At 42.6% G+C, this 21,158-nt stretch overlaps 1 protein-coding gene across 1 annotated transcript; it reads left to right on the plus strand.

Annotated features, from left to right (window-relative positions):
• Positions 1–4,134: 4,134 nt before the first annotated feature.
• LOC541778 (CENPCB protein) lies at positions 4,135–19,727 on the plus strand. Its single transcript, XM_008658427.3, has 14 exons — positions 4,135–4,572; positions 5,755–5,939; positions 6,042–6,127; positions 6,200–6,299; positions 6,625–6,821; positions 6,901–7,460; positions 7,590–7,769; positions 7,851–7,881; positions 14,927–15,009; positions 16,019–16,127; positions 18,090–18,172; positions 18,503–18,593; positions 18,690–18,797; positions 19,324–19,727. Exons 1-14 carry the CDS (start codon positions 4,447–4,449, stop codon positions 19,446–19,448), a joined length of 2,064 nt encoding a protein of 687 aa, XP_008656649.1. The 5' UTR covers positions 4,135–4,446; the 3' UTR covers positions 19,449–19,727.
• Positions 19,728–21,158: the final 1,431 nt, after the last annotated feature.

Consider the following 21,158-nt stretch of genomic DNA (forward strand, 5'->3'; position numbering starts at 1 on the left):
AGCTTAACCTTGTAACGAGGATAAGCTACCTTTGTTCCAAAGGTGGATGGTCCTTAAGCCTCTTTGAAATCCTTAAGGGAAATGCTTAAATTGTTCATAACATGCTTTCATAAGTGCATAAACTGACACAAATGCACTTCACATTCTGTATGATATAGATATGTTCTTATTAACCTAATTATGTGCAATTGGCATTTAAGGCCAAAATATGTGTTTCTCTCCATGCACATATTTAGGGGGAGCAATCTATGTTATATAGAACTATGATCATGCTTAATTTGATATATCCTTTTGATCATGTCTCTTTTATATATGCTATGACTAATGTGTTTTTAAGTGTATTTCAAACCAAGTCATAGGTATATTGAAAGGGAAATGGAGTCTTCGGCGAAGACAAAGCTTCCACTCCACTCTATCGGTATTATCTACCCTTCGCCATCACTCCACAATGTCTCTCCACATTGGTATAATCTTTCACTCATATATTATTTGCCAAAGGGGAGAAAGTAGTTAGCAAATGGCCTATATTTCATTCTAAGTATCCGTTTTTGGCGATTCATGCCAAAGGGGGAGAAAGTATTGGCCCAAAGCAAAAGGACCGCACCACCACCCTAATTTTAAATTTAATGATTTTCAATTGGTAAATTTCAAATTTGTATCTCTTTGTGTTCTAAAGGGGGAGAAAGTAGCACCTTTCAAAAATTGATATCTTAAAACCCTCTTGAACACTAAGAGGAGAATTTATTGAGGGGGGTTTTTGTTTAGTCAAAGGAAAAGCATTTGAAACAAGGGGAGAAAATTTCAAAACTTGAAAATGCTTAGCAAAATCTTATTCATTTACCTTTGACTATTTTGCAAAAGGACTTTGAAAAGGATTTACAAAAAGGATTTGCAAAAACAAAACATGTGGTGCAAGCGTGGTCCAAAATGTTAAAAATAAAGAAACAATCCATGCATATCTAATAAGTAATATTTATTGGCTCAATTCTAAGTAACCTTTGCACTTGCATATTGCAAACTAGTTCAATTATGCACTTTCATATTTGCTTTGGCTTGTGTTGGCATCAATCACCAAAAAGGGGGAGATTGAAAGGTAATTAGGCTTACACCTATTTCCTAAACTAATTTTGGTAGTTGAATTGCCCAACACAAATAATTGGACTAACTAGTTTGCTCTAGTTTATAAGTTCTACAGGTGCCAAAGGTTCACAACAAGCCAATAAAAAGACCAAGAATGGGTTCAATAAAAGAGAGCAAAGGGACAACCGAAGGCACCCTGGTCTGGCGCACCGACTGTCCGGTGTGCCACCAGACAGTGTCTGGTGCACCACCGGACAGTTTCCGGTGCACCAGGGAACTCCAAGCTAAACTTAGCACCTTCGGGAAAACTCAGAGCCGCCGCGCTATAATTCACCGGACTGTCCGGTGTACACCGGACAGTGTCTGGTGCTCCAAGGGGACGCGACTCTGAACTCGCCAGCTTCGGGAATCCGTAACGGCTAGTCCGCTATAATTCACCGGACATGTCCGGTGTACACCGGACTGTCCGATGTGACAATTAAATGCGCGCCAGAGCGCGCAGAAGTCAGGCACGCGCGAGCAGGCGCACCGGACACTCTACAGTACATGTCCGGTGCGCCACCGGACATCCAGGCGGGCCCAGCAGTCAGAGCTCTAACGGTCAGAACCCTAACGATCTGGTGACGTGGCTGTCGCACCGGACATGTCCGGTGTGCACCGGACTGTCCGATGCACCATACGACAGACAGCCTCCATCAAACAGCTAGATTTTGGTTGGTGGCTATAAATACCACCCCAACCGGCCACTTCAAGGTGTGGGAGCCCAAGCAACATTCCAAGTCATCTAGTTGACATACTCAAGCCCTCCCAACCACATATATTTATTGATCCATCCTATACACAAGATTTAGTCCACTACAACCAACACAAGTGCCACAAAAGAGAGAGCAAGCAATTGAGAGCTACTCAATTGAGTTTAGCCCTAGCGCCTTGTGAGATTCATTGAGAGATAGTGTGTGCTACATCTTTGTGTTCATTTGTGCGTGGAGTATTGACTCCCATCGAACTTCCTCCGAAGTTTTGGAGGCTTGTAAAAGCTAGCAAGAGACACCAAAGAGTGTGGTGGTCCTTGTGGGATCGATAGTGATCCTTGAGAAGAAGAAGAGCTCACTGATCCTTGTGTGATCAGTGGAGAGAGGGAAAGGGTTGAAAAAGACCCGTCCTTAAGTGGACTCCTCAACGGGGACTAGGCCTTCGAGGGCCGAACCTCGGTAAAACAAATCACCCATGTCCATTGTGTTTATTGCTTGTGATTTATTTGTTTTCCCTTGCTCCAAGTTTTCTTGCACCATTATTTGCTAATATCATTTGGTGTTGCTTCAAGTTAAATTCCCATTTAGTGAAGCAACACGTTGCAAGAAAGAACTTGTCCTAGTGCTCTTCTCATCTAAGGCTTCTTGCTTTGTTATTCTATAACTTATTAGTTGTATTGATTTATCACTCCCGCATTATTTAGCAATACTCTTTTCAAGCAAGAACTTAGTTTGTATACTCCTATATTTGTATATCTTGTTCTAACCACTAATCAAGGGATCTAGTTGGGGGATAAAGTTTTAATTTTCAGGTTTCGCCTATCCACCCCCTCTAGGCGACTTTCAACGTTACTGTTCACGGAGTGGGTTGCAAGCGAGAGGAGGAAGAAGGGGTGGCGACTAGGGTTTGCCCTGCTCTATAGGGAAGCGGGCAATAATAATTGCTTTTGCTTTATTCCAAATAGAGGCATATATAGTTGTTTTTTAGTCTCTCATCTTATCTTATCTAACTAATTCATATCTAATAGATTCTCATCTTATCTTATCTAACTAACTCCTATCTAATAGCTTCTAATAGCTATCTCCTTATATAATGATAACTTGGCCCTTAAGCCTTCTGATCCTGACCCCAATGTCTCTTATAGTTGATGTCGATCATAACATCTCTCCATGTCTACAAAAACAACTCGTCCTCGAGTTGAAAGTTGGGGTAGAGGCGTCGAAAATTCATCCACCGGGAGTAGTCCCTGCCACAACGTCGTGGTTATGAGGACCTGTTGTAGCAAAGATATTGGTTGGGATATCATCGTTAATGAAGTCGGTCGACCCAAGTAGAAGAGGTGTTGAAAGATGTGGCCTCGGACGCACGACTCGTCATAGTTATAGCTGAGCCCTTGACGGTGCCACTCTTGCTGTTTGGTAGGGGAGAGACGACAGAACTGGCGAGCATGGCTGTCAGCTTCTACTGGGGTTGGCACGCCGCCTACGTGCTGGGGGCGGTTGCTGCAGCGCTCGAGTTTACACAGTCTGGCTCTAGCGCGGTGGGGAATTGGTGCCTCGCACCGCCGAGGCTAGTGGTGACGCAGCTGAGCGGGTCTCGAAGGCCCAGGCCTAGTACATGGCCGACTGGAGGTCCCATGGCTCGTGAAGCTGAGAGCACCTAGAGAGGGGGTGAATAGATGATCTTGGAAATTTTGCTCAACCCAACACAAACTTGGTCTATAATATGTGTTAGAGTAAATAAACCCATGTTTGAGAGTAGGGAGAGAGGAGATGAGAACTATTCACTTGATTGCTCTCTTGAGATGAGTATTAAACTAAGATAAATAATTTTGACAAAAAACTTAATATTTCTATTAAGTTAGTAGAACTATGTAATGACTATATCGTTAAAAGATCTTTTTGTTATAAGGAGAAAACATATAACTAGCTCCACACAGAGTTTGTAAGTTCAGCTCATTGTCTAATTTTCATAGCAAAAGTAAAATTACACCATATAGTCTATTTTAAATCTAAAAAATATTTAACTAGCGTTATCTCTAACTTTGCGTTATTTATCAAGTACATAAAAATATAGAATGAAATACAGTTTTAATTAATATATGTGTCTTTTCGTACCTTTATATAGACCATTTCGTGCCTGCCTTAAATGAGTCATACCTTGCTCGTCCGTGAGCCATGATCTCGACCCAAGTCTGGTTCGATATATCGGGCCCAGCCGGCTCGACGCTAAATTATTTTGAGCCATGTTGCATCTGGATCGTGTGTTTTTTTTCTTTTTCGGACCAACCTATTAGAATGTACACCTCTAGCGACTGTACTTGAATGGAGGGGGGTTGTTTTGCCGGCGGCAATATGTGAAAAGTTTGGGCACGAACCAAAGTACCAACACAGTCCAACACAGTCTGAGCTGCCTCTATGGAACAGTCACTCACTCGGGAGTCACTCTCCCGTCCTGATGCCCCGTTTCAATTTTTGAACTCCCGATCTGGCAATCCCCACCCACGCTCCCGAGCAACTTTCTACTCACTCCGGCGTCGCTTCGAATCCCAGCGCGGCGGCGTGACGCGTGAATGCGTGATCGACGCGCGGCGCTGCTCCTCCGGGAAACCGCATGGACGCCGCCGACCCTCTCTGCGCCATCACCTCGCCTGCGCGGCTCCTTCCGCGGACCCTTGGCCCCACCCCCTCGAAGGTCCGCGGTGCGCTCCTCGAGGCCATCGCACTCGCCCGGTCGCGGGTACGTGCACTCGCCCTTTGAGGCATGATACCCAGGCTCGAATCGCCGCCACGCGTGCTTGGGGTTGCCTGACAAGGAGGTCCATCTCGATAGTCGCTAGGGGTATAGGGTTCTGCGTTCATTTTTCCATTTAGAGCTTGAGTCGTTGCCCCCTTTCTAGGTCTATTAGAGCATCTCCAACGAAGGCTGCCTCAAATTGAAATATAGAACTCTACACGGTAAAAATTACTCCAACAATGTCGTATTTTATAAAATTTTGTCAAAAAAATATAGGAGACTCTCTCAAGTGCCTCAAATATACTACACTGTAATGGACTGTTCTATAATCTAGATTTGGTGGGCTACCCTATAATCTAGATTTAGGGTTTTAATGTTAGACCGGAATATTTTGTTGGTACCTGTTGAGTACCAAAATGTCCAGGCGGACGGTCCGGCCCTGAGGCCGAACGGTCCGCGGTAGCGGCGTGGACCGTCCGCGCGTGCGCAGAATCAGTTAGGATTCTGGATTTCTTGCGGGATTAACTCGAAGGCCGACTTATAACGGGTCCAGACCTCCCCTTTATATAGATGAAGGGCTATGACCGATTGAACCCCCCACAATCGATACAATCAAATCTACTTATCAATTTTACCTTATTTGTATCGTTCTTCCAATTCCTAGGAGTAGCAGTAATTTAGCCTTATGTTTAGATCTAATTTAGTCTTCCACGACAATCTCTCTTCGACTCTACGCCGATTAGAGGAGCACCGGGTGGCCTGCCGACCCGGAGCAACACCTAGGAACTCTCCCCCTCGACAGGATCTCTCCCGGAGCGAGCTTTAGGGTTCTTCGCGGAGAAGAAGACCCTCCGCGCTATCACGGATCGTCCGGCCCCAGGCGCGGACCGTCCGAAAGCGTGCAGAGGAGGAGCCGCTCCTGCCCCAGGTCGCGGACCGTCCGCGCCTCCGTAGAGAGCACCGCCAGGTGGTTCGTTCCAGTGTTTGGGACCAAGATCGGCGCCAACAGTGCCCTAAATCATATAAAATATACCCATTTTTAAATTATAGGGCATTTTTATAGGACATGTTGGAGATGCTCTTAGAGGGAAATACAGGAATACCTCATCACGCCAAGCAGGATAAACATTGTATTACTCGGATTGCTTGAGTGCTAACTTCAGAATGTCACAACATTCCTTGTAGAAAGGGTCTGAGGAGCTGGTTAAGCAGGCTGCAATGGTGCTGAAGGAGCACGGGGACATCCAGACTCTCTACCATGATGATGCAATGAAAGCCATGCCCCCCACAAATGTCAGCAAAGGGCAACAGGGAAGAAGGGCAGCACTGGATCGCAAACGGGCTCGGTTCACTATGAAGGACACTGGAAGGCAAGCTGTTCGCTAGGCTGTTATCTTCCTATAGAACTCCAGGAGCAGTGTGAGCTGTGAATATTGTTAATTTGACTTGTCTTGATGCTGTTTTCTTTGCAGCAAAGCGGTGCCTGTTGTGGATCGATCTAAGTTATTGAATATTTCGGATCCAGTCGCATTCTTCATGGCCTTGGATCGGCTTGAAGGTCACTTTTATCATTTACACTGATTCATTGATCTGCATTAAGCAATGCACTAATAAAGGTTCATCATTGCAGAAGCTGAGGATGAGATCAAACGGCTAAATGGAGAGGCAGAAAAGCGCATATTGATTTTTGATCCTTTAGACGAACCCATTAGACAGCCTGGTTTGCGTGGGTATGCTGCTTATCTCTTTCTATATTCTGTGAGTGAACAATTAGGTATTATTGCTTAGGAAGGAGGACTATTTACAAGATAGTCTGAGAAAATCATAGGTTTCTTAGATTCTCTGTTTGCTTGTGTCATACGACATGTCTGTTTGGATGTATTTGCACCCACATGGTTTATTCCTCATGTTATTGCTACTGGTTGAGGCAGACAAAGTGGAAACATTAGACTTGCTTTTTTTCTGTACTTAACATTCTCAAACTACCTGCAATGTGCTCAAAAGAATCCATGATGACATATGACCTGATCCATGATTACTCCTGTTAATGGACAGGAGAAAATCATTCCGCAGTTTCAAAGTAACTGAGGATGCTACTACTCAAGATCCCATTGAGGTACTGGCTTCCCAAACAGCAACTATGACAGGATCTCAGTTCTCACAGGATGTTATGCATGCTGTTGCTGACAAAAATGAACAGTCTGTTCCTTCACGATCTGGTGAAGCTATTTCAGATGTTTCAGGAAAAGAAGGTTAAACAACATTTGTTTAAATTAGTTTGCCATTATCTATACTTTTTAAATTTGCTTAATGTAAATTCCATATTTACAGATTCATTAGCTGAGAAGGATGGCCGTGATGATTTGGCTTATTTACTGACCTCGATCCAAGATTTGGATGAATCTGAAGAGGAAGCATTTATCCGGAAGACCTTAGGGCTTAAAGAAATAAGGAAGGGAAGAGTTAGTCTCTGTAACTCCATTCCTGGAGTCAGGTCCTTAAGAAGCGATACTGAACAAAAAGGTTCAATGAAGGTTCGCCCTCCAGAAAGTCATTTGCCTCAGACTCGCCAAGATCGAATTTCAGAGTTGGAGAAACATTTATTTCCTGGAGGTGCAGCAAATGCTAAATGCACAGATGATGAATCTGAAGGGTCACCAGATATTGTGATGGGTGAACCATCATTAGTGCATGATTCTTCCGAGGTTCTGATGACCAATGAGAACTCTACTGGAAGTGAAATTGACAGGAGGACCCCAAATCTGTGTGCCAGAGCAGCAGACCACGCTCTTGATCCTGAACCAAACTTGCCTGATCATGCATACGAAAGGCAAACCAGAGGCTCCTCACTTGGTTTGTGCAAAAACACAGAAGTTGCCAATGAACACGAGGCATGTAGCAAGAGCAATATTTCTGTGGAGATGCTTGTTACTAAAGTCGTTTTTAACCATTTAATTATTCATTACTGAACTTCTAATCCATTGGCTATGGCATATATCTCTATTTACTTTGCACTGCAGGAAGATGATGTACACATAGAATATCCAACTACTGGCGGGTCTACTTATCAAACAGAAGTTTCTTCTCATGATTTGGAGGGCAGCTTGACAGAAGAATTGGTCAGTGAACCAGGTAGGCATGCGGCTCCAGATGATATCTATAGGACTTCACATGCAGCTGAGGATAGCATTCAACATCTAGTAAGTGCCTGTACAAATTATTATTATAAAATATAGATTACTGAGTGTATCCTGAGATCAGGTTCCTGTTTTGTGGCACAGGAAGTGGTCAAACAGGGTGGTGTTCTACAAGGTACTTGTTTTCTATGGAAGTGTCAGCTAAACAAATTCCCCCAGGACTTAGGAAAAGACAACATATTTATTACAGTTTTTGGTCATTCAAACCACAACCATTATGCTAAAACTTTGCACTATTACTACCACGTCCCAAAAAGAATGCAGTTCTATTATCATAAGTTTGATTACTCCCTCCATCTAAATTTTAAGATGTTATGGCCTTTTTAGATACATAAATTTTGCTATGCACTTAGATATATCCTAGGTCTAGATACATAGTAAAAGTAATGTATCCAAAAAAGCAAAAACATCTTGTAATTTGGAATAGAGGGTGTAGAAAACAATATCAACTTGTACGACTGCAAATAGGTATACCATAAAAATATATTTCATAGGAATCTAATGGTATTTATTTAGTATATTTTTATATAGGTTTGGACGTTTGGTCAAATTTTAGATCATTTGACTTAGCATTATTCTAGAACTGCATCTTTTCTGTGGAGGGATTATTTTTTTTATCGAACCGCGCAGGAGAACTGCGCGTCATTTCATTAAGAGAAAAATATACACCTGGGAGATTAGGATCCCCCAGGGTTAAACAGTACATCAGATTCACACACCTACAGACCAGGCAAAGACACACGACTACGATCCCTAAGACCCCTAGGAGCCGATCCTAGCGACTAACTCCTAGAGGGCTTTTGCCCCAGCCAAACACTATAAGTGCACTTCAGCCACTATTGACTGGAACACAACTAGAGCATCCAGCCTGATTTTTCAAAGACGCAAGCATTTCTATGTTTCCATAACTCCCAGCAAACTAGGATGACCAGGGAGTTAAAGCCCTTATTTCCCACCTTAGGCATGGAGTTAAAGCCCTTCCTTCCCACCTTAGGCAGGAGTGTGCTGCGCGACCCCACCATGATTTGAGCCAAACAACATGGCCAGGCGGCAACACGCCCAGGCCTAGCCCACGCAACACTAAAGTCCATACCTCCCTGGCCAATCCACAGGAGGAGAGCAAATGATTGATCGTCTCCGCTGCTTGGTCGCAGAAGGGGCATGCCAGCTGATGGGGCAAACCACGCTTGGCCAAGCGAGTGGAAGTCCAACAACGGTTATTGATGGCTAGCCAGATAAAAAACTTGCAGTTCGCTGGGGCCCAAGTCTTCCAAATCCGCTTCCAAGGGGAGAATTTGATGGTGCCAACGAACATTGCGTTTAGGCTGATTTGCTGCTGTAGCACCTAGTAGAAGAGAGCCTCCAAACATGCTTATCCGGTGTGTCAGGTTGAAGGACAGTACCCTCCACCAGAACCCAAATATGGAGGTAACCAATCAACACATGGACTGTTAAGGCCCCCTTGATATCTGAGACCCAACATCTATTGGAAAGAGCCTGACTCACTGCATGCCTTTTAGCTACTCTCTTGGGTATTGAACGTAAAGCTCGGGGGCTAAATCAACCACACATCTGCCCTGCAACCATTTGTACATCCAAAAAAGAGCATCCTCACCATTGCCAATGGTGACTTCAACTACCATTTTGAACAAGGCTGCTGCTTGTGTAGGGATTTGAATAGGGAGACCAATCCAAGGTTTTGAGGTGTTCGTTTTCATGAACCAGAGCCACCGTAAGCGCAGAGCCCACCCCATCCTTTCCAGACCGTGGATACCAAGACCACCGTATTGGTACGACCGCTGCACCTTCTGCCAAGATACCATACAATTGCCTCCATTTGCTTGCTCTTGCCCTTTCCAGAGAAAACCCCGCATTCTTTTGTCAATTGCTTTAATAACCCATTTGAGCAAATCAAGGGCAAGCACTAGATTGGTTATTTTCTAAAGTTTAGAATTGTTAGAGGAAATAAAACCCTAATCTGTTGAGTGAGCTGAGTATTACATATGTCAGAGTTACATGGACTGTGCTCTATGCCCATAACACCTCCGTAGTTGAAAGTCTTGCTACAACAGCCGTTGAGAATGGACCGAAACTCTGAGAACAGCGAAGAGGGAAGACCCTTAGTGAAGATGTCAGCAATTTGTGAGCTCGTCTAGACGTGATGAACGCGGACTTCCCTGACAGCAATGCTCTCACGGACGAAGTGAAGTTATCAACATGCTTCATACGTTGGTGCTGTGCAGGGTTGACGAAGATGTAGATGGAGCTGACGTTGTTGCAATAGACTAGCGTGCTCCTTATGAGGGGGGTGTGAAGCTCTTGTCAGAGCTGGTGCAACCAAGTCGCCTCAGCCACCCCATTAGCAACAGCCCGATACTCAGCTTAGCACTGGAGCGGGAGACCATGGGCTGACGCTTGAAGGTCCAAGATATGAGGTTGGCCTCAAGTAACACTGCATAGCCAGGGAGACCAACAGGTGTTCGGGCACCTTGGCCTAATCAGCGTTGGCGTAGACGACCGACTCATGGGTGGAGCAACATCGAAGATGGAGCCCATAGTCGACAGTATTTAGGTGTGGCTCCTGAGGATCATGCATGTAAAGACCGACCTGTTGGACAACATACATGATGTCGAGCCGAATGAAGGTGAGATACTGAAGAGCGCCGACAAGACTGTGGTAGGCAGTGGGGTCGCTGATAGGGGCACCGTTGACGAAGACCTTGGTCTGTGTGTCCACCGGTGTCGCATTTGGCTTGTAGTCAGCATGTCAATGCGCTCCATGATATCCACTTATCCAGGGTGTACTGGCGTTGCTTAAGAAATAGGCCATCTAGGTGACGCTCAACAACAATCCCTAGAAAATGATGAAGATGATCTAAATCCTTTATTGCGAACTCGTGCTAAAGGGCGGCGATGATCCGATATAGCACGCTCAAAGAAGAGGTAATGAGCACAATGTCATCAACATACAGGAGGAGGTACACAATGTCACTGCCATGCTTGTACATGAACAAAGAGGTGTTTGACTTAGCCTAAGGAATGCCTAGGGAGAGCAATGGACTATACCAAGCGTGGGGGCCTGCTTCAGACTATAGAGGGACTTGTTGAGCTTGTAGACTATGTCGGGATGAGTAGAGTCAACAAAGTCGGTAGGCTAACTGCAATAGACAGACTCTGTAAGAGTCCCATGGAGGAAGAGATTCTTGATGTCCAGCTGACGAATCGACTAAGAACGAGAGAGGGCCAGTGAGAGAACGACACAGAAAGTAGCAAGCTTCACCACTGGATTGAACATCTCATCGTAGTTAATCCCAATACACTAAGTGAAGCCTTGGAGAACGTAGCGGACCTTTTACCCGTCTAGAGAACCATCCACGTTCCACTTATGTGTCCAGACCCACTTGCTAGTCACCACATTGTTGCCTGGGGCACATGGCACCAAATCCCAAGTTTGATTGGCAAGGTCTAGTACTCTTTCTCTATAGCGCGACGCCAGTTTGGATCGGTGAGGGCGCTATGAACGGAAGACGACACAAGGGAGATTGTCGGAGAAGGAGGTCGCGAAGAGGATAAGACGATCGACAGGGCAAAGAACTCCAGCGGGTTGTTGAGTCATCGTCGGGTGGACGTGCCGAGGGTTGCGGTGAAAAGGGGGGATGATACACCGCTGGCTTTGTCCGAGAGCTGGGTGGTGCACCCACCCATGCACGTCGCTGATAAGCATGCATAGGATTGGCATAGTGGGGAGGGGTTGGTATCGGCGTGGGCGAGGTCAGAGAAGTCGGGGATGAAGCTGGGCCACCGGGGTTGCCAGCGGTACGGAGCCTGACGGGGCACATTGTCCAACTAGGGTGTGGTAGGGTAAGCCTGGAGGGAGTCCACTCGAATAGGTGTCGTGGGGGCACTAGTGCTGCGACGGGAGCAACGTCGATGAACCTGTAGGTGGAAAAACAAAGGATGGTTGACCAAAGGGAGCCATGGGCCAGGATCAAGAAATAAGTACAACTTGATAAGAGAGTCGGTGGTGGACTGGGAGGGGGTTGAGAAGGGGAAATCTGTCTCGACAAAGACGACGTGATGAGAGATCAAGAGACGAGTGGTGAGGTCAAGACACTAGTATCCTTTGTGATCAGGGGAGTAATCGAGGAATACATCGGGTGGAGCGAGGGGTAGGGATGAAAGTGGATATCTGAATTGTTAGGACAAATTTAACATTTCAAAACAGATATGTATGAAATTTGATGCTGATCTTTTATTATGGTATCAAACACATTATTATGAATAAGAATAAAATTTTACATAAATGTTTTATGTATTATTTGTTCTGTACAACAAAAAGGTGAAAAATATCCGAATATGTATTCGAATTTTATATCTATCATTTGAGAAGATATATGATAAATTTTGGGTTTACCTTCTATGAATCTTTACAAGCTCTATGCTAAAAACAAGAATACGAATTTGTATAATAGATTGTATATATCCTATTTATTCACAATCAAAGAAAAAAAGAAATAAAAAATTGATATCCGAATAAGCAACCGTTTTCATTCCTAGCGAGGGCAAGCTTATGGAGAGCAGTGACAGAAAGGTTGGGGTAGCACATACACCCAAAGACGCGAAGATGGTCATAGAATGAAGTGGTGCCAAAAAGAGCGAAGTGGGGTGTGGGGGCTCGAATCGCCTTAGCAGGAAGATGATTGAGACAAGTGACTGTGTGGAGGCTTTCAGCCTAGTAGCAAACAGGAACAAATGCCTGAAATAGCAAGGAGCGCATGATGTTGTTAGTAGTGCGAATCATGCATTCAGCCTTGCCATTATGAGAAGTGTAGGGGGCAGGACATTTGGAGCTGTACACCATAGGAGAAGAATGACTGTGAAGAGTTATCAAACTCACGACCATTAGCACATTGGGCAATCTTAATGGTGCGAGCAAACTAAGTGGAAATCCAAGCGAAGAAGTACAGACAAATGTGTAGGACTTCAAATGCAAGGAAAAAGTTAACGAATAATGAGAGCAATCATCAAGAACCACCATATAATATTTATAACCTGAGACACTAGTAACAAGAGGTCCACAAATTAGTGTATAAGATAAAAATTCTGCATAGCCTAAGAGGAGGAGCTAGGGAAAGAAAGTCGAACATGGCGACCTAGCTGACAGGCGTGTCATAGATGATCAGAGGTGGCCCTAGTACAAGAGATGACCGAACTACTACACAACTTGGACAACACGTCAGGGCTAGGATGACCGAGTCGATGATGCCAAGTGCTGGATGTAGTGGAAGTAGGTAGCGCGTGTAGCTGCAGTGAGGACGAAGGCGATGATGGAGCAGAAGTAGTAGGTGGGGAAGTCGACGCATGCGACCGCATGGTGTACAGGGGCCTAAAGCTATCACAACGTGCGAGAAGGCTATGGGTAGTGAGGTCCTTAACGGACAAGCCAAAAGGATCAAACTCAATAGATTAAGAGTTAACGGTGGTAAACTGACAAACAAATAAAAGATTTTGAATGATATGGGGGACAACAAGAACATTGCGAAGATGGAAAGGTCTGGCAAGAACCAAATCACCTACATAGATGACCATGAAAATGTTTCTGTTGCCTATAACGATAGATGAAGGATGAGATGGGAGAGGTGGCTGTGAAGAAGAAAATATACATCAGGACTGGTGTTATAGGAGGCATCAGAATCAACAACCCAGTGGTTGACAGCAGAGGAGTCAGGATCATTGTGTTGAACGAGCTAGCAAGTGATTGCTGATTCCACCCACCAGGCCACAGGTTCCAGGATGAAACGTAGAGGGAAGTGGGCCAAGATGATACCCGGATCGGACATCGTCAGATGAGCCGATTGGGACAGAGGCAGACACGGTGAAGGTCCACTCGGGACTAGGCCGGGCCATGTGGAGATGTGGTCGGTTGACAGATTGTAGAGAGGGCCAAGGAGCATCCATTTGGCTACCCCACCCCCATGACCACTCTTCCTCCGACAGCATCGTATGGTAGACCATGTTGGTTAAGGCAATCAGCAGTCTGACATTTATTATGCTTAACTAACCACATGAGAAATGACATTTGTCTGGTGCCCATGATTTCCAGCTTCGTTCCCATGTCCTAAATATGACATATCCAGGGAAGAGGCCTTCATAAACAGGCCTAAGATAACAGATCCCTGGAAGAGGCTTTTGTAATGGAAATTTGCTAAATATCGTCCAGAATTAGAGATTTGCCAAATACAAAAGAATCATCCACCACTGGCTGCAGCACCACATAAACGTAGGCAAGATCTCATGAATCAAGGTATCTGGCAACAACACTAGCAGTTAGCGCTCCCTGAATGTCAGAGGGCCATTTTTTTGTCTGTTAAAGCATCTAGAACTGTTCTCTTGTTGGCTCTATGTTTAGACACAAGTGCAAAGACATGGGTTGCAGGTCAGCTATTTTCTGTCCATGGATCCATCTATATGTGGAGAAAGAAAACATGGAAAGATTGATGAAGGTGATATGAGAAAGATTGTCCATGGTCGGTTGAGCTCTGTTTCTGTAACCATAGCAAAGCGACCTCATTTGAAGTGCCCAACCCAAGTTTTGAAGATTTGGAATACCAAGCTACAAGACAATGTCCATTTTTGTGTCCTTTCTTTCCAAAGAAAGACACTTTGTATCTTATCAATAACCTTAATGGCTCACCGTGGAAGATCCATAGCCATGGCTGAATATAACATAGGTGAGTACAGATTGAACCAAAACTCTCTAACCTGTCCGAGACAAATGGTTCACTGTCCAGCTAGAGAGTTGATCAGCTATTCAGATAATAACAGGATGGGGGCAATACATACAAGGGAAATCAAACAACTCGCCAAAAACCTACCCATGCAATGTTGTGATATCTGTCTGACTCCCTATTCATCGAATAGGGAAAACATTGCTCTTTTGCACATTCATTTTGTATTTATGTAAACAGCATTAGTAGAACTGTAATTACATAGTAGTTTTTTTGTGTAGCTATGACATTAATTTATTTTTCACTGACAAATCCAAGTACTTCAATGTATAGCAGTTCATAGGAACATAAAATCTTTGCTTGGTATTCTGGCAATGAGTGCCAAAGTAGCATGTTTTTGTTGAGGTTTGTAGCATATATTTTTCTCCACAGACAAGTCAAGCCAGTCGTTGGAGATGCCTCTGGAAGATATTGATCCACTATATCGGCCTCAGATGCATGGTGGAAGCACTAAGGTAGATTCTTATATACCGTAGATACTGTTGCCTTCCAATCACTGGTGCTGTAAATAACCTAGTCATGAGCTTTTATTTTTACAGTTATATAGATAAAATATGAAGGGCGGGCCTGGTGCAGCGGTAGAGCCTACCGTCTGTAACCGGAAGGTCCCGGGTTCGAGCCCCAGCCTCTGCATATTATGCGGGTAAGGCTTGGCGCTTAAAGATACCCTTCCCCAGACCCCGCACAGTGCGGGAAGCCTACGGCACTGGGTACGCCCTTTTTTTTTATAGATAAAATATCACTTCATCATGTATTATGAGTATCCTTGATGGCGCGGGAAACTAAATTAGCTATCCTCAGTGGCAAGGAAATATTTGCTCTCACAGCCCAATAGCAAAGTTAGACAAGGAATCCAGTATAGCTTTCTGGACTTGTCCTGGTAGCATGTCTAGGAAAGAATTGATAAGGGAGAAATCCCAATATAGTTGTTAATAAATTCAAACCACTAAAATTGGCGAGCACTTGAGTAGCAATGCTCATTACTGAGGGATGAGTTAGCACATCTGGTTCACTTAGTGGTACCTAAATATAGTCACAACTCACAACTAATCTCAACATTTGATGCCATCCTTTACATACTTCTATTCACATGAGCATATGTGAAACAGCAACTGTCAGAGACTCAGAGATGTAGTTATTTTATCCTGTGTGCACATCTTCACCACACTTTTCGTTGTGTAATACTCCCTCCATTTTGAAATGTAGGGCGTATTAGGATTTCCAAAGCACATTTTCTCCATTAATTGCTCAAAGTATATGTTTGTTTAGATCACAGCAGATGCATCAACAGATCTTGTTTTACATGCCTTTTGGTAAGACATTGGTTTGTGGTAATTGGTAACATATTGTAACAGAAATTAATTGTCAAAGTATACCTTGAAAGACTTCCCAAATACTAAAACGCCTTATAAAAATAAATGGTAAGTTTCAGAAATTCCATACTTGTCTTTTTTGGAATTTCAGAAATCGACACCTGTTCTGTGCAATGCACTGTCCCCGATCGAACAGAAGCAACAAGCAGCTCAAGAAGGGAAAAGGAAGCAACAGGCAAAGAGGGTAAAAAAAGTGTCTGGTATTACTTCTTCTCATTTCACTTTATATTTATATTTATATTTTGTTACTCCCTCCGATTCCATGTATAGGTGTCGTAGGATTCTAGTTTGTACCTCTTTAACGCGGCTCATCAATATCAATATTATATGAAAGTTACATAGATCAACCACTAATGGCCGATGTTAGATTATCTCCAACCATATCCTCTATATCTCTCCTTTATAGTCTACTCTAAAAGATATCCTCCTCTATATCGCATTCCTCTCTAGCAACGTTCTCTATATCTCACCATCTATATTGCGAAAGGGCCTCTAGCGTAATGGTTAAGGCTTTCGAGTAGCACCTCTAAATCCTGGGTTCGATCTCCCTCGGGTGCGAATTTTAGGCTTGGTTAAAAAAATTTCTTCGTTGTGCCCCGCCCGCTCTTGGGTTACGTCTTGTGCGCCACCCTTCGGCTGGGCCGTTGCAGAGTGGGCGGCGACGACCCGCTAGTGATGGGGGGCTAGGGTTCGGAGATTTTCTCGGACCGGACCATGTTTTGGTCTCTTAATATAATATTGGGAGGGCAGTCTTTCCCTCCCCGACCGAGTTTTTTCATCATCTATATTCTAAATACTCATATTAGGGACATATTTTACTCTACATTTTTGTATGTACGTATAACGTATTTATCATATCCTCAAATGTCTTTACATATTTTAGTTTTGCTTAATCTGTTGTTTAAGGTATAGAAATGAATAGATGAGAGGAGAGAGAGTCTCTATATATAGAGGATGAAGGAGCGTTTTATATTTAGAGGACGCTTTAGAGGACACCACTAGCGCGTATTGAGGAGAAATCTTCTCTAAATATAGGGTAGGGGACGGTTTATAGGAACCATTGGAGATAGTCTTACTAGATTTATCATAGAAATTACTTTCATAGTATATAACTTTCTTTGTTTAATATTATATAGCTATACAGAAATTGCAAGTCAAAGTGCTAAATGACTTGCATCTGGAACAAGAAGGGGTGGTTTCTAATGCATGTGCACCACGAGGATTCTTGTAATACCACCATTCATTTATTATTTGGCTATTACTGTGGATTGTTCTTAGCTAAGCTGATACCTGCATGGCTGCATTAGAGATGTTCGTGGGTCTTTAAATAAGCAGAATTATGCTTTTGTTGTGCTTGATCAATCATTTATATGTTCCATTTCTTCCATGTACCATTTGATTAAATCTTATACAAGGACAACATTTTTAGAGCATGTTTTGGATTCTATGCTTAACATCCTTGCTATCAAGAATACAAAGGTGGTTGGATGTTTGTGTTAGAATATTTGTATAGACCTTGTGTGTGTGTGGGGCTAGGCTGTCATCTGCGTATGTACAGGCCCGGCCCTTAGGTGCTACACCACCTCTGCTGGGAGGTTTTTCCCCCTATCCTGCCGCCACCCTCCTGTAGGCGGTAGCCCTAGGGTTTCCTCCCCTCCTGTCTGTCTATATATGTTGACCCTTGGGGTCCTATCAATACACAGTAATCATAGGCGACTATCCCTGTCCAACAGTTTGCTTCTGATCTCTTACCTACTTTTGGCTAGGATTCCGCTGCTTTCAAGGGAGACACCATCACACCACTCCTTTAGGGTTGGTTTGGTGACCAGAGAAATGGAGGGGATCCGTGGGGTACGAATACTATAAAATAGCAAGGGTATTCGTACCCCACAGGTCCCCTCCATTTTCCTGGTCACCAAATCGACCCTTACTAGCGAGATTTTCTTTGCCCTTAGATTTTTAAGGGGGAAATTGCGTACATAGAACTGGAGGTCATCATCACCTGGCCAACTTGGGCCTTGCTGTTTTTTTTTTTCCATTCTTGGTGACATACCTTTGTATTCGATTATTCTCGTATCTACTTAGTTTTGTTAAAACGCTTGATTATGTATAATGGCTTATATTTTTTTTTGTCTGGGGTGTTGAATGTATTTTCTTTACAGATGAATCTAGCCATGCACTGGAAATATCCCAAGCAAATTTCGAACCGGAGAATGAACCTCATAATGTTGACGTGAACATGGAGGTAGACTTCCTTTTAGTTTCTGTACTGAAATTCTTGTCTTAAAATCTTCTATAGAAGTAATATTCTGGGAGTGGCCAAAAAAGGTAGGATTTTTTTTTCTCTTTACCATGATAATCATGTGTTATTCATGGCGCAGAGGGATGTGTAGTCACATCGAACTTTGTAGATGTGGCCAGACGAAGACTTGTGTGGGGCCCTATTTTTTTATTAGAGTTACATGCACTGACTAAAGCGCAGGAGCCAACAGACATAGATATTCCATGCACCTTTTTAAGAATGCGTGTTTTACTCTGAAGCTCGACATTCATATGCTTCCTCGGACCTTTTCAGCAACCGACAGTTATGAGTAGCGCCAAGGGGCAAAAGGGAGCTCAAAGGAGAAACAAGACCAAAAAATTGAATCAAAGAAAAATCCTTGGAGGTTTTACTTCTGGACATTCTGTACTTTTAAAGCACAGCTGTTTTCAGAAGGATACTGATGGCCTACGTTTCTATTCTCATTGACTTTTATCCTTAGATGTTGACCTTGCGCGGCAGTCTGGAGTGAGAAGAAGCTCAAGAATACGCTCGAGGCCTTTGGAGTATTGGCTTGGTGAAAGATTACTATATGGGCCGATACAGGACAGTAAGTACACTGATCTAGCACATGTGTTAGCGATGCAGACCTTTTTTTATGACCAAGACTTGTATCAGAGTTTAATGTTAAATATATTACAACAAATTCATCATATCAACTTGAAAATGCCATTTGTCTGTCATTTTAGTACAGCTAGTAGATTTTTTGCATCTAGACCTTTTGATACTCAATAAATTGAAACCTTCTCTGTACTGGTAGTAAAAAAGCAGTGGTGGAAACAAACAATAAGATCCCAGCTGGGCACTTAATATAGACATAATGGCATAACACTATTCAAAGTTCTGTTACGCGCTTCACCTAGTTGCCCCCATGCAAGACCCCTATGTTTAGACTATCTCTATCAGTTTATGCATCGCTATACCCATATTTAAACTTCACTCTGCGAACAATACAATCTACAGTACAAAACAGTGCTTTTGGTTAAACTATTGATAGACTGCTGTAGACGCTCTTATTGTGTGTATAATAAAGTAGAACAACTACATTTTTAATCAAATACTTCTATCTTTTCCAGCTTTGCCTGCAGTTATTGGCATCAAAGCATACTCTCCTGGCCAGGATGGCAAGAAAACATTGAAAGTGAAATCTTTCGTGTCTGAACAGTATTCAGATCTTGTCGCTCAATTTGCGAAGTACTAAACAAGACACCATTTTTCTAAGAGGATCACGCCTTGTGACTTGTTGCTTTGTCACCTGACTTTATGATGTTACATGTGTTGGTGGAACCATAGTACTGCACAATGAAAAGGCACACGTCCTACCGAATGGTTGCCAGTATCTATCTTGTTTGGATGCCATTTCGGCTATTCGATCGGTGGAGTGTAGCGTATGTGCAGCGGTATCACATTAGGGATCGATTCGGATAGGCATGGAATCCAATAGACATAACATTATTTATCATATTTTAATTCGAATTTAGATACGAATGTAGATTTTATCGTTATGGATGCAAAATGAATGCCCCAAATTTGGATTGACATTCGTATATCTATTAGATCTTAAAGATTCCATATATCTATTTCCTTATTGTTAGTTTTAGTAGACCAAAAATTATTATACATGTATAGAATATGATTATATAATCATTGTAGACAACAACTCATAAAATAACATATATAATAAATATCTTAGTTTGGTTTTGATGACTAATGATAATATAAAATTATTATGACTAACTTTTATTTTGCATAAACATGATAAGTTAGGTCATATTAATGAAAGATGATTTGTATTCATGCCCTTATATGTGAAGTATATTGATGGAATTCAATATATGAATTTATGCTTTTATTGATGGAAATGAATTATCAATTTTTAAAAGATGGTCGAGAAGGTTAAGTATCAACTAGTTATAGGTGTCGGTATAGTTATCGGACATTTTGCATAGTGATATGATCTTTATTTTTCTTTAGTCGTGCTATAATGGGGCATGAAACTAGTAGTTTGACCTAGTCAAGTCTAGTTAGGTGTGATAGCGTACACTTGTGAAAACTAAGAGAGCCTACAAATAGTTCGAAACAAAATCCAAATTGAAAAGTGTTTGAAGTGATTGAGTTAATACTGCTGTAGTAGCACTGGACAATAAAGTACTCTATTGTGTTTAAGAGTAACATTGACATGTCTAGTGTGCATCTGACATGGCACTCAAAGAGCTTGTAGAAGTGTCCTAAAGATATTTGCACTTATAGGGCATGTTCGGTGTACCACTGGATATGGCATGAGACATGGTACTTAGGGATAGGGATGGATTCTAAACATTAAATTATATGATAAATTTAATATTTTAACATAGATATGTATATAATTTGGTGCTAATTTGTAGTTATGTTGTTAAGAATATTATAAAAGTTAAGAATAAAATTTTGTATAATTTTTTGTGCGTGATTTCCCCAACATCGAAAAAGGTGAAAAACATCTGAATCCAAATTAGTATCTAAATTTTATATCAATTATTTAAAAAGATATAAAACTAATTTGAGGCTTACTTTTTATGAATTCTAATAAGCTAAATGCTAAAACCAAGAATATAAATTTATGTAGCAAATTATATATCCTATTTGTCTGCAATCAAAGAAAAAAGACAATTTAACATTCAAACAAGTGTCCAGATCCATCCCTACCTATAGAGCATGTTAACTGTATCTAAGAGGCTAAGTACTTATTAGACGTGTCTGATGTGCCACCGGATAAGTTACATAGAGAGGTCTGTGACGACGCACTCGAGGTTGTATTCATTGGACGTGTCCGGTGAAACACCAGTGTGAGCATCGAGTACCACATACAATAACGACTAGTTTCTAAAACTAGATATTGGAAAGGCATCGACATGTCAGGTGTAGTGAGTTTGTG

This window comes from Zea mays, chromosome 8 (genome assembly GCF_902167145.1).
Source record: "Zea mays cultivar B73 chromosome 8, Zm-B73-REFERENCE-NAM-5.0, whole genome shotgun sequence".
Classification (NCBI taxonomy): domain Eukaryota; kingdom Viridiplantae; phylum Streptophyta; class Magnoliopsida; order Poales; family Poaceae; genus Zea; species Zea mays.